General features: G+C 32.9%; 2 protein-coding genes across 2 annotated transcripts in view; both read right to left on the reverse strand.

Moving 5' to 3' along the window:
* The window catches only part of LOC121371492 (nephrocystin-1-like), a 41,443-nt gene extending 32,889 nt beyond the window's left edge, over window positions 1-8,554 (reverse strand). The window contains exons 1-7 of the mRNA XM_041497422.1: window positions 8,502-8,554; window positions 7,984-8,128; window positions 6,034-6,235; window positions 4,936-5,027; window positions 4,110-4,179; window positions 2,636-2,672; window positions 1,820-1,886 (exon numbers count right to left, since the gene is read on the reverse strand). Of these exons, the coding sequence (XP_041353356.1) occupies window positions 1,820-1,886; window positions 2,636-2,672; window positions 4,110-4,179; window positions 4,936-4,997 (236 nt within the window). The 5' untranslated portion in view covers window positions 4,998-5,027; window positions 6,034-6,235; window positions 7,984-8,128; window positions 8,502-8,554. The remainder of the gene's footprint in view (window positions 1-1,819; window positions 1,887-2,635; window positions 2,673-4,109; window positions 4,180-4,935; window positions 5,028-6,033; window positions 6,236-7,983; window positions 8,129-8,501) is intronic.
* Window positions 8,555-9,234: 680 nt separating this feature from the next.
* Window positions 9,235-17,887, reverse strand: LOC121370093. Its single transcript, XM_041495194.1, has 5 exons — window positions 17,580-17,887; window positions 12,699-12,787; window positions 12,237-12,297; window positions 9,409-9,483; window positions 9,235-9,300 (listed from the first exon to the last, which is right to left on the reverse strand). Exons 1-5 carry the CDS (start codon window positions 17,643-17,645, stop codon window positions 9,235-9,237), a joined length of 357 nt encoding a protein of 118 aa, XP_041351128.1. The 5' UTR covers window positions 17,646-17,887.
* Window positions 17,888-17,930: the final 43 nt, after the last annotated feature.

A 17,930-nucleotide genomic window follows, 5' to 3' on the forward strand; every position in this document is an offset into this window, starting at 1 on the left:
AGAAAACCCAAAAATTTATAAATAACACAAGTTGTAAATAATCTGCAAAACTAAATCTGACAGAAAATTGTAAAGAACTTTAAGTTAATAAACACAAAACATTTACTAAGTCTGAAAAATCTTTTTCATAACATTTCAAGCTTTCAAAACATTTATGAAAAACAGCTATTAGAGAAACAAGGTCTTGGCCACATTCATTCAGGTCTTGGCCATGTTCATCCAGGTCTTGCCACGTTCATCCAGGTCTTGGCCACGTTCATCCAGGTCTTGGCCAGGTCTTGGCCACGTTCATCCAGGTCTTGGCCAGGTCTTGGCCACGTTCATCCAGGTCTTGGCCACGTTCATCCAGGTTTTGCCACGTTCATCCATTTCCAAACTCCCTTGCCATATGTCTGAGCACTATGAGTGTTACATCTAAGCAAGTATAGTTATTATAATATGACTTGCATGTTTCTAGTGAATAGTCTATGAACCTGAACCCCAGGTTTAGCAGCCAGAAAACGGAGTCATTCAGATACTGTTTTATCTTAAGCTACTACTTTATTAGATAATTTAAAAAGCATTCTGAGAGTACTCCTAAAGCAATACATGTCCCCTACCATGTCCTACAAACTTCCATCTCTCTTAAGTTCATGGACCATAACAAAATTAATAATCTGATCAGACAAAAATATGAATGATTAAGATCTGACTGTTACAATTCTTCTAGACTGACAAGCATTATAAACACTGTAAACTCTGTCTCAAAGTTACAAACATGACATAAAGATGGAGACAGAGAAATAGAGAGAGAATGAGAGAGAGATAGGAAAGAAATGTTTCATTTAACGACACACTCAATTGTATTTATGGTTATATGGTGTCAAGACATATGGCTAAGGACCACACAGATATTGAGAGAGGAAATCTGCTGTCGCCACTTCATGGACTACTCTTTTCTATTAACAGCAAGGGATCTTTTATATGCACCATCCCACAAACAAGGTAGTACATACCACGGCCTTTGATATACCAGTCGTGGTGCACTGGCTAGAACGAGAAGAGAGATAGGAAACCATCTGCTGCCACATAGGCTACCCCTATCGAAAAGCAGCAAGGGATCTTTAATATGCATCATCCCATAGACAGAACAGTAGAAAGATCATCTTTGATGAATTCATGGGGCAATGGTCGGGATGGGTGAACAGACAGAGATTACTGATGCTGATTGATTCTATAAATCATCATACCTCGGGCTTTACCCTACTGTGATACATCCCATACCACAAAGTTAAGAGTCTAGATTATTTATCAGGGCTAGTTTTAGGAAAGTAGAACATTTCACCAAATTATCTATTAAACTTCAAAAACTGCAGACATCCAGTTATTTTCTAATAAAATATTGATTATTGCATAATTTATTTTTGCCAAATTCAAATAAAATTTGCCAATTGTTTTTAAAATATTCTCAATTGGCGAATTTGGCGAGTGTCAGAGCTACCCCTGTTTACAGTATGAATCCAATCTTGTATACATGTGAGCCTCAAGTCCTGATTCTATAATGTTTTATAAACATGGGCACAGACTTTAAGATTTAAAATTTTATAGGAGACATGTTTTTTGTTCTGTGCACTGTGATCATTGGAACCCATGAGAAAATGTCTTTGGTAACCATGCTAATTTTGAATTATGTTACAGGATAACAGCTTAACAGACTTTTAGTTCCGTCATTTCCCTGCGATATGCTACCAGAAATGACCATTTCCACGAAATCTGAAGACCTGTGGACACAATACTTTGTACATGAAATATTTAGTATTAGATAATAATGAAGAGAAACCTTTTCTTTCTAGGGTAAGTGTCTCCATCTCCTGCCTCCTCCTCCTCCTCTTCTTCTTCTTCCTCCGCTGGTTAACAAAAATATCACGAATCATGCACAATGAAGGAAGGAAATGGTTTATTTAACGATGCACTCAACACGTTTTATTTACGGTTATATGACGTCGGACATATGGTTATAAACAACACAGATATTGAAGGAGGAAACCCACTGTCAACACTTCATGGGCTACTCTTTTTGATTAGCAGCAAGGGATCTTTTATATGCACTATCCCACAGATGGATAACACATACCACAGCCTTTAATATACATGTACCAGTCGTGGTGCACTGGCTGGAGCGAGAAATAATGCAACGGGCCCACTGACAGGGATCAATCCCAAACTGACTATGCATCAAGTGTGCGCTTTACCACTGGGCTATGTTTCGCCCTCCTCCCATGGACAATGAAGACTGCAGGGAAATTCTATGTAAATAACTGCAGGATAATTTCATACTTTTACCTGTTTGGAATTTTTAAAAATGTAATATTGAACAATTGTTTCAGACATTATTTTCAACAGATTTAAATGGATAATTTCAAGATGTGTATCAAGTCAGTTTAATAAATTACAAAACTATGGTGAAGTCTTTTTTCACTTTTAAATATTTGACTGCAAAATGATGAGGTTAACAATTGTATTCATGAGAATTGTTGAGATTTACATGTTTAACAACAATGCAGTCATCTCAGTGTTCTATACTGTTTCCATTATATATTATATATTATATTATAATAAATCCTGTTTTTCATTCAGTGTACTGGAAGGAACTTACCATCATCCTTTTGAATTGTTATGTACTTGTTGTATTTCTGAAAAAAAAGAAAGAATTTTTTTTTTTTTTTAAATGAAAGATAATGGACACATGTTTAGTCAAAAAGACATAATACTGAATTAGCAATCAGAAGCAGTCACAATATTTCCATTTTTACTATTAGTATTAATTAAGATATTTTTTCCTACATTTAATCACTATTATTTTGTGAGTAAGGGTGAGGGGAACGTTTGCAGGATGGGTGGCCCACTCAATTTCTTTTAAGCTCAGATCTTAACATTTATATCATATTTTCATATAATAAATTAATCACATCACATATATATAATTGCTACAAACAACAATGCAGTCACCGTACATAGCCTAACAATTTTAAACAATGATGATACGTACACAGCAGTAAATATTTACATACATCTAACAACTAAAGCAGTAACCTAAAAGGTAGTACATTTTATCCCACAATCACTGTATTCATTGGCAAGATTTCTAAATCTCATTTTTGGTAACTGACGAAAAATATAGGTCATGTGACATAAGCCCAACTCGACTCGAGTATTTCGGAGTAGATTTTCAATAAACATACTCTTTAAATTATTTGTTGAAGTGCTGTAAATACAAAGAACGATAACAATACTAAACTTGTATATTTATTTATGAATTAAGAGTTTAGAAACGTTTTTTTAATGTGACAGAATGTAGCGAGCGTCTTACAAAGAATGACGTCATGTATCTTGTATGACATCATACTGCAAAAGCCATGCTAAGTTGACAATACTCGATTTGCGTACACAAAAATGGATTAAATAATGATTTTCCAAAAATTCCTGTAGCATTGCAAGATAAAAGAAATAACTAGTTACTGTCTTAAGATATCGGCTTTATCCTGCTCTGGTCGAATGGCGAATGCAGGCCTCGCTGCATTCGCCATTCTAACCTTTGCAGGATAAAGCCGATATCTTAAGACAGTAACCAGTTATTCTCTATTTACACACGGTCTGTCACCTATGACATAGAAAGTGGTAGCTGTTACACAATCTAATATCTCTGATGTAGTGTCCTAAAAAGTGATATAAAAAGTGGTAATTGTTTTTACACAAGGTCTAACATAATAGTATGCAGTGACCTAAAATGTGATAGATTTGTTTTAAACATGGTGTAACACCTATGTAGTGATCTAAAAAGTGGTAAATATTTACACACAATCTAACTCTTATGTAGTGACTGATCTAAAAAGTGATAAATTTTTACACACATGTAGTGATCTAAAAAGTGGTATTTTTTCATACAAGGTCTAACAAATATATAATGACCTAAAAAAGTTGTAAATCTTTACACAAGGTCTAACATCTATGTAGTGACATAAAAAGTGGTCAATTTTATACAAACAATAACCTAAAATATGGTGGACCTTTGTTTACTGTTGTACAAGAATGTGGTGACCTACGTGCAGTCTGGCGAAATTTTCACTCACCTGTAGAAGATTAGCTGGAACATTTCCTCGTTCACCTTTGTCATTTTCACCTATCCACCAATCACCTTTCCTGAAATAATTATCCAACATTGATGTACTATAACTATATAACTATATACAGTTAAAAACATTGTTCCACTTTTTAACTTTATTTGTTTAACAGTAACTTATATTTCTAAACAAGAGTTAAAACCATATGCACACTTTTGAAACTGAAAACTGTATATGACCTTTAGAATATTTCAAAGTAAGATTTACAAAAACAGAATTTTTAATATTTGAGTGAATTAATCAATATTTATTTACGGTTTTAAGACTTTTTAAATCAGTAATTGGATGATAAAATTAATAAAACCTTCTTGTGAAATTCCTTAGTAAGATTCCATGTCACATGATTTCTTTAAGAAGCATTGTCATGCAATATTAAATTGCTGTGATCTAAAGAATTAAATGTTTATAAGGGATAGTGTGCAATTTTGGTTAAAAAAATTAAGCGTCATAAGGACTCCCTGTTTGCAAATCTTGAGAGCATGCCACCTACCCAGCAAGCCCTGCTGTGCATCTCCAGTAGAACAGAAGATATGCTAAATATTTTGCATGAAATCATGAAAAGATTGCTATTCAAGACTATGGTTTCCCAGGACTTTAAGATATATGTTGACTGTGTCATTTCAAAGAAGAATCAATGTAATTTGTACAAGCCATGCTAGAGAGTCCTACATGATTTTTGCGAGTCTCAGGCTGAGGGTTTATAACTGTAAATACATGACTTATAAAATCAATGTGATCTAGTGGTGTTGTTAAACAAAACTGTAACATGACTTACATTTCTATAATATTCAGAATGTCTCCTTTAACAAAGCCAAGATCACCATCCTGTTCTTTCATAAATGGTGCGGTTGCTATAAACTGGTTCAACTAAAATACAAAACGTATTATTTTCAAAATAACATGTATTTGATACAAATAATTCTCAAAAAATTTCACTGTAGATCAAATTTAAAAAACAAACAAACATATAGATACAATAAACAAAGCTTATTAGAAAAACATATATTCAAATATTTTTCTCAATATGTATTGGCTTATAATAGAAATTAGTAAATAAATAACAGTGTCCCACAAAAAGACAAATTGCAAGTGAGAGCAGTTTGACACTTAACACTGGAGTTTCGGTTTTTTTTTAGTTCTAACTATAATTCTATTGGGAATAATTTCATACAAAGAACAATACATTTTCAACCTCCATTAAAATAATTGTAAAAATCTACAATGGCAAATTAAGAACTTGAATTAATAACCGAATGACTCAAATCAACATCTGATAACTCAAATCACTTAACACCCTGATGACTTCTGGCATCCTGATAAATCACCAACTTGATGAATCAAAGCACTAAAATCAAAACCTTGACTGAAATAACTTGGATTACTAATTAACAACTTGATCAAACTAAATCATTCAAATCAATAATTTGTCAACTTGAATCAACAATTTCATAACTGGAATCAACAATCTCATGATGTGAATCAACAATTTGGGTTAGCTTTGGCACTCACTAAAAATTGCCAATTGTGAATTTTAAGAACAAATGATGAATTTTAATTTAATTTGGCGATATAAATTCATATATTAATTGTTTTTAAATCTGTGAGAAAATAACTAGGATTCTGCAATTTTTTAAGTTTAATAGATAATTTGGCCTAATTTTCTACTCACCCAGAGCTAGCCCTGTAATGAATCAAATCAACAATTTGATGACTCTTAATTGGTCACTCAAATAAACTTCACTACCCAAATCTTAACCAACAGTTGATATACATGTAAATCAATGTGATGGCACAAAATCATCAACTTGATGACTCGTTTCAACAACATCATGAGTTCACATATCTAGATGATAAACACTGAGGTAAAACGTACCTGCTGGCTTACACCTTGAACATCCTCCTCTCCCTCTTCTCCACTGGCAGTCTCATCCTCCTCCTCCTCTTCCTCAACATCTTCTTCTTCACTTTCTTCCTCCTCAACACTCTCCTCTTCATCCTCAACACTCTCCTCCTCCTCTTCATCCTCTTCTACTTTAGCATCAGGTTTGCCTTTCTCACTGACAACCTTCTCCTTCCTGAAAAACAGTTGCAGTGAAAGCAAAATATCTAAAAGTGAAGTTTATCATCAGTATTTAACTTTAAAGCCATTAACCCTAGTTTTTATGCAGTGTAAAATATTAAGGGCTGTTACAGCTCTTTTACTATTAACTTGCATGTTATTTAAAATGTTTTGCTTAACCTTCCGATGATGCAAGCTGACACACTGTACCACATACAGTACATTCACTCATATTTACCATCATTTTGCACATGGCACCAACTGGAAACAATAATAGAATAATACTGATCAACACTAATCTTGATAATGGCAGTTGTAGTTTTTCTTTTTTGCGTGGTGAATACCAGTAAATGTTTAGTTTAAAAAGTAGTTTTTTTGCACAATATCACGTTAATTTTCAGGAGTTGATAGCTGATTATTATCAATTTTGGCAAATGTAATGTGTTTCTGGTTACTCTAGTTTTTGTCATACATCAAAATGTATTTTATACAAAAACGAAGTTTGGCAAATTTAATGTGCTTCTGCTTACTCTGGTTTTTGTCATCAAAATGTATTTCATACTAAAAAGAAAAAGGTATGTACAATATAAAATAATTAAGTATGAAAAATTAAAAATATGGATTTTTTTTAATATTAATATTATTTGATAATAGATACATGTATTAAACATAAAAAAGGGAACAGTAATTTTAGATAAATTTTAGATAATATTCTGCAATTTCAATTAGCCAGGTAAAAGTAATATATAAACCTGCATTAATGAGTCATTTATTTAAGAATTGACCGCAATTATTTTTTGGTTCATACAAATATGAACTGAAAAAACAATGTACACACCTCCACGTAGAGGTCATACAAAATTGTGCACATCGTGTTTTCGGTTCATACTTGCATGAACCAAAATATAATTGCGGTCAAATCTTATAATTAAATTTATATGCATATTTTAACAATACATAACTGAATTTATTTTGTTTAGCTTTAAATACGCCTGTAGTATTGTTTGTGTAAACTTTATTGATACTTATGTCGCGTAAGAATGCAAACATTCATTCACTATTATTTGAATCAGGTGATTTTTTGTAAATGATGTCATTTCCTCAAGCTGCTGTGCATTTTTACGGATCATTTAGCTATACTGGAAGGAAATGTCCTCTTCGTGTTTAGTTTATATTTTATGAAAGTGAATGAAGGGAACGTGTCTAACACTTATGCTCTCAGTCGAACCGTTTAATTTTCGCCAACAGCTGTAGAACATCGCTTACAAGTAAGTTACAGGCATGAAGTTTCCTACACGATTTCTTTGGCCACAGACTGAGTCTCATGTCATGATTAGCGAAGAGGTTTTGTTGTTTTTTTAAATCAATGCATATAGATCTACATGTCTATTCTGCTATAGCATTTTCCATTAATTTATCGTATAAATTTTTTGTAGCTTTCACGTGTGTTTTCTTCAAAATATCTAAATATGATTGCCAGAATAATCCGGCTTGTTTCACAAAAGTAGTGCGAGTCGGGGGGAGGGGGGGGGGGGGTAGTAGGCATGGCTTAAATTTTTTCAGTTCATCAAGATATGAATGAAAAAAAGTAAGCACCTCTGGACCAATCAGATTGCCATAAAGTGTATAGACACAAAGACAATTTAATTATATAGAAATACAACCTGCTTGCCAGTTCACTTCATTCAATAATGGAATATAAATTGTTTTAAAAAAGAATTTGAATTAGAATCCACATTACACAAAAAGTAAAACTATGAGTACTCTTTTGGGTGAGGTTTCTTTTCAGGTTCTTCCTCTTCACTGCCTTCTTCATCTTCATCATCTTCTTCTTCATCGTCTTCTTCTTCCTCCTCTTCTTCTTCTTCTTCTTTAGCTTTTGCCTTCTGTTGACTTGGTGATGCCGTAGCTAAAAAAAAACCACATTCATTGAGAAAACAATACACAGGGATAAAAAAATTAAAAGGGTTTAAAATAAGAATAAAATCAATGCAGAATGCTTTGAATCAGTTTATGGCAATTAATATTTGCTCAGCACTTTGTTTAACTAGAAATAATATTTGTAAATTAAGCACATCATTGTGACATATTGTCAAGCTGTAAGAGATTACCATGCTGCCATCACCTATCATTCACAAGTTATTCACAAGAAGTCTTTAATGTGTAGCTTTCCACAGAAATATGAGCTCATACAACAATTAACCTACAATTTAACAACAATATTCCTCATCTCAGCAAGGTTACTCAGAACAATATTAAATTGCATTCCAAACAAATCATACGTTCTTGTTTTTTGTTCTTTTGTTGCTGCTCTTCTTCTTCTTCTTCATCATCATCTTCATCGTCCTCTTCTTCTTCATCATCTTCTTTATCCTCAGCATCTTCACTGCCTTCTTCAGTTTCTTTCTTTAATTTCCTGTCAACAAACATGTGCAGACATACTTCAACAATGTGTCACTGGTATACAGACTGTATTTTGTTAAAACTGTGACACTAGCTAAGTGTTGTTGACTGTTTTATGTTTAAACTGTAAGGGTGCCATGACACTAGCTAAGTGTTGTTGACTGTTTTATGTTTAATCTGTAAGGGTGCCGTGACACTAGTTAAGTGTCGTAGACTGTTTTGTTTAAACTGTAAGGGTGCCGTGACACTAGTTAAGTGTTGTAGACTGTTTTATGTTTAAACTGTAAGGGTGCCGTGACACTAGTTAAGTGTTGTAGACTGTTTTATGTTTAATCTGTAAGGGTGCCGTGACACTAGTTAAGTGTCGTAGACTGTTTTGTTTAAACTGTAAGGGTGCCGTGACACTAGTTAAGTGTTGTAGACTGTTTTATGTTTAAACTGTAAGGGTGCCGTGACACTAGCTAAGTGTTGTAGACTGGTTTATGTTTAAACTGTAAGGGTGCCATGACACTAGCTAAGTGTTGTAGACTGTTTTTTGTTTAAACTTTAAGGGTGCCATGACACTAGTTAAGTGTTGTAGACTGTTTATGATTAAACATGTATATGTTGTACTTACTTTAAGTACTCTTCTTCAATTTCATTTGGCAACAACTTGCTCATGGTATTAGTCAGCTGATTCTGTGAAAAATAATTATACAACAGTATTAAACCATAGTTAAAATCATACAGTGTGGATTAATAGGACATAGTATAACATGAAAAAACTTTGAAAGAAGGTATATTTACCTGCCAAACATCAATTCTGTTCACTTCCTGATTTTTCATTGCCACATATCGCTTTAACTTCTTTGGTTCTTGATCCTGATAGAATTGAAGCAAAATTAAATTATACTACATTATCATATCTACATTGTTAATATTTCCTCCACAGTATCTTCACCATCTGTACCAAAATGTATTTTCAGTCATATACAGACAATTGGGCGGCCACCGTCTCAGTCTCACAAAATGCCCAGGTTATTTTGGGGGGAAAACTTTAACATTTTAGAATATTTTAGGAGCATGACTTGTGTATTCATCATGATACTAGTAATTAAATGTGAAAAAAAAAAATCAGAAAAAACAAATAATAATGCCTCCATAATGTTGATAAACCATGTACATTTGTTACAAATCATATGATATACACACTCTTCTATTGACAGGACACCACATTCCACAGCCTTTGATGTACTAGTCATGAGGCACTGGTTGAGACAGAAGAAAAATCATGAGGGGTCCCCGACAGCAATTGATCCCAAGACCCACGGCATCTCATGAAAGTGCTCTACTGCTGAGCTACATTATACTCCCACTGTCACAGCTACTTTGTCATTTTTCCATAACAAAGCACCTGATATTACACACAGTTACTTAGAAGAGTTTTATTATCAACCTCAGTGGTGTAGTGGCTAAGCTATCATCCTTGGGGTTGGTAGGTACTGGGTTCAACTCCCACCAAGAGTGACTTTTAATGGCTAAATCAGGCACTGAAATAAGTTATGGTCATTCAGGTTACCACACGTCAAGAAAGTCGAGAAAGGCTTCTAGAATAAGAACAAAATGGGAAAATATTGAGCAGGCTTCATTTTCATAAAGGTATCAAGCAATATCTGTAAGTTTGTATAATATTCATGGATATATATTTTGTTTTAATGTGACAATCATAGTTTTGTGTAGATGTACTGTATGTATTTAAATATGTGAATGTAAGATCGAATAAAAATGAAAAAGAAAAAAAAAAGAAAAAAAAGAAGAAAAAAAAAAAAAAAAAAAAAAAAAGTCAAGAACAGTACTTCGTTCTTCGCTAAACTACACTTAAATTTTCATAAAGTGAGTGTTTTTAAATATACATAGATTATCAGTGCAATGAGAACTGACATATATGAATAACAAAGTATCGGTAAAGGGATTTTATAATAATGGAAATGCAAATTATATGTTGTAACCTATAAGTTACTATAGTCAGTCCCATCCTTCTACAGAATTGTTTTTGTAAATATTTTCGGTTTGGTTTGTTGTAAAAAGAACAATAAAAGTGTTTTGGAAATAACAAAAAACTACCATTTTTGTGTGCAATTTGAAAAAGATTCGGTTTGAAAATAAATAAAACTGTATTACATACCATAGTAAGAAAATGACGTTTACTGCGTTATGGCACATTTTGGTTTTATGGACTGGTAGTCTTGCTATATGATATAACTTTTGATTATTTTCTTATTGCTCCCTCTGTAGTGACATTAATCAAATAGAGTTATCTTGTATCAAGACTAACCAGTCCATAAAACCAAAATGGTGGCCATAACGCTGCAAGTTTCATTTTCTTACTATGGTATGTATTAGTTTTATTTATTTCTGAATCAAATATTTTTTTTATTGCACACAAAAATTGTTGTTTTTTGTTATTTCCTAAACAGTTTTACTTTTCTTCTTACGTCAAACCAAACCGAAATTATTTACACAAAAAAACATTTCTATTGGATGGGACGGACTATAGGTCTGTATTTTGTGGATACATGTACATAAGTTACCAAACACATTGCTTAATTCGATGCCTATAAATGGTAAGGTGTAGTTCTCGCTCACTTGCCACTAACAGTACCCCTCAGACAGCTGTGATAATTTATGTGTTCCCAGGACAGCATGTACAATATTTCACGCGAACCACTGTTCTGTTCGCATGTTGGTTACGCAAAATTAAATTTATGCGAACGCAAATCGGTTACGTCATGACCTGTAGACATTCAGAAATTAAAACTTGCAAACTTCACAATTACAGGAAGTTTATTTATGCAGACATACTATTAGTATTCCGACAAATGTTTTAGACAGATTTTTAGATACTTGATGTGCAACAAACCAGTAAACAACATTATATTGCAACAGTTGTAACTCGCGACCAGTCTAAAGTAAATGCTCAGTACAGAGTCAAGACAAAAGTTTTAAAGAAATGTGCACAGACCGCAGTGAACAACTGAATTATCTGCTGCTATTTTATCTCTAAAGGAATATATATGTAGACATAATATTGGATTGCCTATAATTTTACATATGATGAAAACAATTTTAACGTAAACAGGAATCAAAGTGTCACAAAAACTGAAAAATACTAACATCGCATAATGAGCTTTACAAAACAAACATTTGGAACGTCACTGTAGTATAGAAGTACCATCGATAAGGTGAAAAAAAGGAATCCGTCCAAATGATTATGTATCTATTTTCTTTCAGTACCTGGGCTGATATTCATTCCTTTTACAATATTGTTAACTTAAGCAAACATTGAAGAAACTGTTTTGTAATATGTATTCTTTTGTATTTTGTTTTAACTTTTTGTTTGAGCTAAAAACTATGTATTTAAAATATAATTTCAACGCAATTTTGAGGCAACAACCGATCAAGTAACCCACGGGTTATGCAAATATAATTCACGGAACCGAACAATCGGTTACCTAGGTAAAAACCACGTGAACCGACTTCCAGTTACCTCAGATTTTAAAATATTGTCCCCTGCTTAATTGGATATAAACACAAAAATGCATTTAATGCATGAAGTTTTATTAAGGATTTTATACCTCAGTAAGACTTTTTACTTTCTCCAGAAGCACAGTAACCTCCTGTTTGACATCAAGACAACTGAAAGCAGAGAACTTACATGTGTAATCAACTTGATACATATCTGATACATAAATTAAATATAGCATTTAAATCTAAAACATTATGGTACGTCAGATATTCTTATAATATATTCATGTAATAAATTCTACTAAATTTTATGATTTCTGCAACGATTCTAGTTTGTTTATCAGTCAATCTTTCAATCTTTAAATTACCATTAATAAATTTTATCTTTTGAAATAAACTGTTAACCATATTTAAGCTATAAAGGGAAAACAATTTAAATTTTAAAGAATTTTGACAGAGTTTAGAAGAAAAAAGTTTTAAATGGTGTTTGTTTTGATTTTTTTAATTTTTTAAAACAAATGAACATAATATTAAAGACAAAGAATTAACCATGTCAATCAACAGTAGCATACTTTTTATAAAGTTCTTTCAGTTTTTCTTCCTTGTCTTTTAGCTTTCTATTGTCAAGTGTCTTGTTGCTTTCCTTGATAACTTGGGCAACCTGTAAAAACATAAAAATAATTCAAAAATTAAGGAAGGAAAGACTTCCTTATTTTCCCCCTTACACTATCGATCCCATATATGAGATTATAGGTAGTACTATACCAAATAACTTCCGGCTGGGTCAAAGTTCGAGGTGCACCCAACTTTTGATAGAGAAGTGAACACCACAAGTCCTGTGATTGGTTATAAATGTGAGTGTGTTGGTTGTAAAAAATAATAGTTTCATCTGGGTAAAATAAATGTGCAATTTTATTTCATCTAGTACCAATGTGTCAAGTAGCCTTGTGCTTGAAACATGTATGGGGTACCTGTAAAAAAAAGTACTCAAATTTTGTGCGAAACTAGGGTAGTCATAGACGCTACCCGTTATCTCAGAAACGAGCAGCTTGACCCCCATTTTTTTCTGATTCACTTTAAGTGTAAGGGGTGGTAGTATTTATATCCGTGGTGTTTATGTCGGTTGATACGTTGCAGGTAGGAGTTTTAGCCGCATATGTTACTATTGTCGTCTATGGGATTTGATTTGGTAGTATACACCCTATAGCACATATTCAGTGCATAATAAAAAATATTATGATTTTGTCATTTTATTTAATTAAACTATACTGGTTGATTAATTAGCCATCACTCGATCATGCAAGTTCACAATGACCTTGACCTTGACAATAATCTCTGTACATGGCTCTGAATGGAGTTTGAATCAAAGTTAGCACTGAAGAAAAGTTGGTTTTGGCCTATAATTCATACTGTAAAGATTTCAATAATTTCTTTTTACATGGTATTTGACTTGCCATATACAACTGCTCTTAAATATGGTATTATATATAGGCAACCTGAACTAAGATTTTAATAGCAATTTATTTTTATATTAAAAATAGCATGTGCCAATAGTGGGTTAATGTCTTTAGTTTCCATTAACATTGTTAATTTTTTATGTATGAAATTCTGAAAACTCAAATTTGTAAAGAAGTTGATTTTTATTGTCATTTTGACATATTTATAGGGTGCTAAGTTATATTTTAGACAAATTTGTAGTTTTATGCAAAATTTTAAGTAAATTTGAAGAAAAACTTTACCAAAAACATAATTAAATTTGTTGTCACTATTGTGCCTTCTGTTCTTATTTGTACATAACAATAAGGTTGTTAAACATATACTTAGATCTCCAGATCATTTTTGTTTCTTAATAATCACTTAGTTAGCTCTCATGAAAAGCATTTTGAGTTTATACTAGATTCAGAACCAATTTTTTCAGATTTGATTATCTGCCTTGGATTAAGTTGATAATTTATTTTATTGTTAAAGCTGTATTACCTAATGTTACTAGCTAATTAAAATGCTGGATTACAGATTGTAGGAATACATCTAATGTACATATTGTATTCATCCGGATTAGAAAATAATGCAAGAAAATAGATGTTCGGGTAATTTTGTCATTTAAAAATAGTTTTTTTCAGTAATTAATCAAAAATAAATGTGTTAAAGCTGCATGATTATTCCAGATATCACAACTATTAAAACCTCCAACTACAGTAGGCTATAAATAAAATATAGTCAGGAATATTGGTGGCTGCCAATGGTTTTGATGGTTCATTATGAAAATCAGCATGGCCGATGGATTTGAAATTCCCACACCGGGTAACTTGAAGATACCCACACCCAGCATACAGGATTTCCTCCCAACACTAATGTTCAGGACATTAAATCATTACTTCATACTGGTACAGTCATGTTTGTGTTTCCTTCCTCAGACAGTGTATTTTTTTAATACTGATATTTCTTTGATGTGCCTGTTAAGGTCTTCATAATCTAGGGGTCAATCAAGTGCATGTGTTTTAATGGTATTCTTTAAAGGGGTAGAGGTACTCTGACTATCTTTGTTGTCTCTACATATATACCTGAGTACACACACCCAACTGAAAGTAAATATCTTCAGGAGTTTTATTTTAAAACATTTTGTTGTTTAATATGACATATTACATTTTTACAAAACTATATGCAATATATATGCTTTTTGAGGTGTACATTATATTAGGTTGCACTGTAGAAACAACACTTTCAGTGAGGTTGTCAGTTTATGTCAGAATACACCAGATCCTGGTTGTCATAAAGACACATAGCTGGATACTTTTTGAAAAATGTATGTTATCAGTATAGGTAGTACTATACCAAATAACTTCCGGCTGGGTCAAAGTTCGAGGTGCACCCAACTTTTGATAGAGAAGTGAACACCACAAGTCCTGTGATTGGTTATAAATGTGAGTGTGTTGGTTGTAAAAAATAATAGTTTCATCTGGGTAAAATAAATGTGCAATTTTATTTCATCTAGTACCAATGTGTCAAGTAGCCTTGTGCTTGAAACATGTATGGGGTACCTGTAAAAAAAAGTACTCAAATTTTGTGCGAAACTAGGGTAGTCATAGACGCTACCCGTTATCTCAGAAACGAGCAGCTTGACCCCCATTTTTTTCTGATTCACTTTAAGTGTAAGGGGTGGTAGTATTTATATCCGTGGTGTTTATGTCGGTTGATACGTTGCAGGTAGGAGTTTTAGCCGCATATGTTACTATTGTCGTCTATGGGATTTGATTTGGTAGTATACACCCTATATTACTTTGCAGTACACAAATGAGAAAAACATCTGCCAACCGGTCATCCCTCACCCCACCATTATATTCATATAAAGACAGAACATCACCCTAACCCTATCAATATAAAGAAGGATCCTAACCTTAGCCCTTAATGTGGGAGAGGAAGGTGGATATTTTTATCATTGAGCAGAACCATAATTTACAATAATTTACTAAAGTCGACGACAGTCACTTTTCGCACACTTGTTTTGGCTTTGTACACAAAAACTAGAATGTATCTTACAGTAATCTCATTTGAAAACTATATTACATAAAATGGTACACGGAAACGTCATGTACCCAGTTTGTTATTGTAAGGAATTGTAAAGTGACGTCATTGGAATACTGATGTCATTCAAATTTAAAATTAGCTATATTATTCCAATACTTCACCACATTAAAATAAAACCTGGTCTACTAACCTTTCTCTCCATCAAAATTCTATAACAACCAGACAACACTGTTTACAGGTTGGTAATTTTTTATTTTTCATAATTCTGAACAATATAGTAAGTTTAAATTTTAAAGATTAACAAAATAAAGAAGTACCTTTTGTCAAATATATCATATCAAAAAATTACTGTTCGATATGTTATATATAGTGTGTATGAAGCCAAAACAAGGGTGCAGAAAGTGACTGTCGTCAACCTTAATAATAATTGGCAAATCGTCCTTATTTTCCCCCTAACAATTTTAAAGAAATATTTGTTAGAATTAGTTTAAGGTTAGGGTTAGCAATAATTATATACAATACCTTTTAAAACAATTTGTTCTATATAAAACCAACATTTGGAAAAAATAAAGCACAGAAGACAGAATGAGTACATTCAATCAAATTACACCCTATGAGATTTATAAGTATTAAAATGCAGTTTCATTTGTTGATCCACTGCAAGGTCGAGTGGTTGGAGTATTCGACTACAGTCCCAATGGTCTGGAGTTTGAATCCATGACTAAATCTTTGTTTTATTCCGTAGACGTTCAGTTAATTCCGTCAAAATATACCCTATGAGATTTTTAAGTATGGAAGTCTTTCCAATACCTTTTGATAGTACTGATTGTACTAGTTGTAGTAATTTAATTATTAAAAAATATTACCTATGCATTGAGTATGCCTAAAGTCCAAACCAAAATGTTAACAACTACGATAAATTGCTCTCCGACTATTATTTTTCGTTAGATTTTACCCACATTTTCTCCAGACAGAACTCTTGGAAAAACCATTACAATGACACAGACTCCACATACTAGATGATAACCATGTCAGCTATGTCGACTTCGTTGAGATCGCATAGGGCAAAAAGCATGTAATTTTGTGCCGGCTGACATTTTGACTTTTTATTCTCCAAGAGGGGTGAAAGGATATGACTTAATCTAACAGCGTCGCAACATTGTATGATATAGTTCTAAGCAAACGTGATGACGTCATATTAATTTTTTTAGTAGTATTTGTTTGTTTAAAGATACCACTAGAGATCATTGTTTTTATATTAATTATATCACATACTTTGGAGGCTTTCACTCCTCTTGAAGAGTATTCCATAAAAAAGCAAAATGGCAGACAGCTGAAAACTGCATGTATTTTGCCCTATGCTATCGTAGCGAAGTCAATACTGGTGACATTGTTAGTCTCATATGTGGAATTTGTGTCACTGTAATGGCTTTTTCACAACGTTGAACTTGTCAGTCTTGTGCCTGGACAAAATGTGTGGGAAATGTAACAGTGATTAAAGGTAGGGAAAGAAATTTCTTTTGGCACTCTCTAACCCTAACCCTTTATTATAAGTATTTGTAATGTTCTTTATACATGACAGTGCCAAGGAAAGACCTACCAAGTTGGGCGAGTAATTTATCGTAGTTGTTAACAATTTCGTTCAGACTTTAGTTAAACCTCACTCTAGGAGTAGGTCGGAGCTGGTACCTGGATGAGAACCCAGTACGGATCAACCTTATGTATGATGGCTTAACCACTAATCTACTGAACCACTGGCATTGCCAATTTTTTATTATGAAAGGTAGGGGGGCAGTGTGGCCACGGTCTTAAGTCTACGAGACATGTTTGGGGGCTTCAAGTTCAATGAATCGGAGATCGATTAATTCTAGTATTGCATCCATGGCTAAGTAGGCTAACCCATGAACAAACAATAATGTTCGGTGTACCTTTTTCTTTAGAACATCTGCTTCCTTTTGGGCCGACAGAAGTGGCCCTAGATCTTTCGGAGGCATTGTTATTAATTTTGTTAATTGTGTTCTCAAATCCACAAATCTGCCGCCATCTTTCAACAAAACAGGCTCGCACTTGTTTCTAACGCGTGATGAGATTGAAAACTATATTGTTAAAAACTAATTATTTTAAAATAAGAAAATTGTCGACAGTTTCTGGTTTGTTAGTTTAATTTATAAAACATTTGGTTGAATAGTATCATTTATATTTTAGTAAAGGCGTAAAGTGCAAGGTTTTTGACTTGTTTGAGCGTCAAGTTAATATTGAGGCCCAAATTGGGATTTATA

This window comes from Gigantopelta aegis, chromosome 4 (genome assembly GCF_016097555.1).
Source record: "Gigantopelta aegis isolate Gae_Host chromosome 4, Gae_host_genome, whole genome shotgun sequence".
Taxonomy (NCBI): Eukaryota; Metazoa; Mollusca; class Gastropoda; order Neomphalida; family Peltospiridae; genus Gigantopelta; species Gigantopelta aegis.

Excerpts from the sequence above, each read along its gene's own strand:
- LOC121370093 (XM_041495194.1), bottom strand. The coding sequence starts at position 17,645 with ATGCCTCCGAAAGATCTAGGGCCACTTCTGTCGGCCCAAAAGGAAGCA. Across the intron at positions 9,484-12,236 it reads AAGTAAAAAGTCTTACTGAG|GATCAAGAACCAAAGAAGTT; the intron begins GTATAAAATCCT and ends CAATTCTATCAG. Across the intron at positions 9,301-9,408 it reads ACAGAATTGATGTTTGGCAG|AATCAGCTGACTAATACCAT; the intron begins GTAAATATACCT and ends TATTTTTCACAG.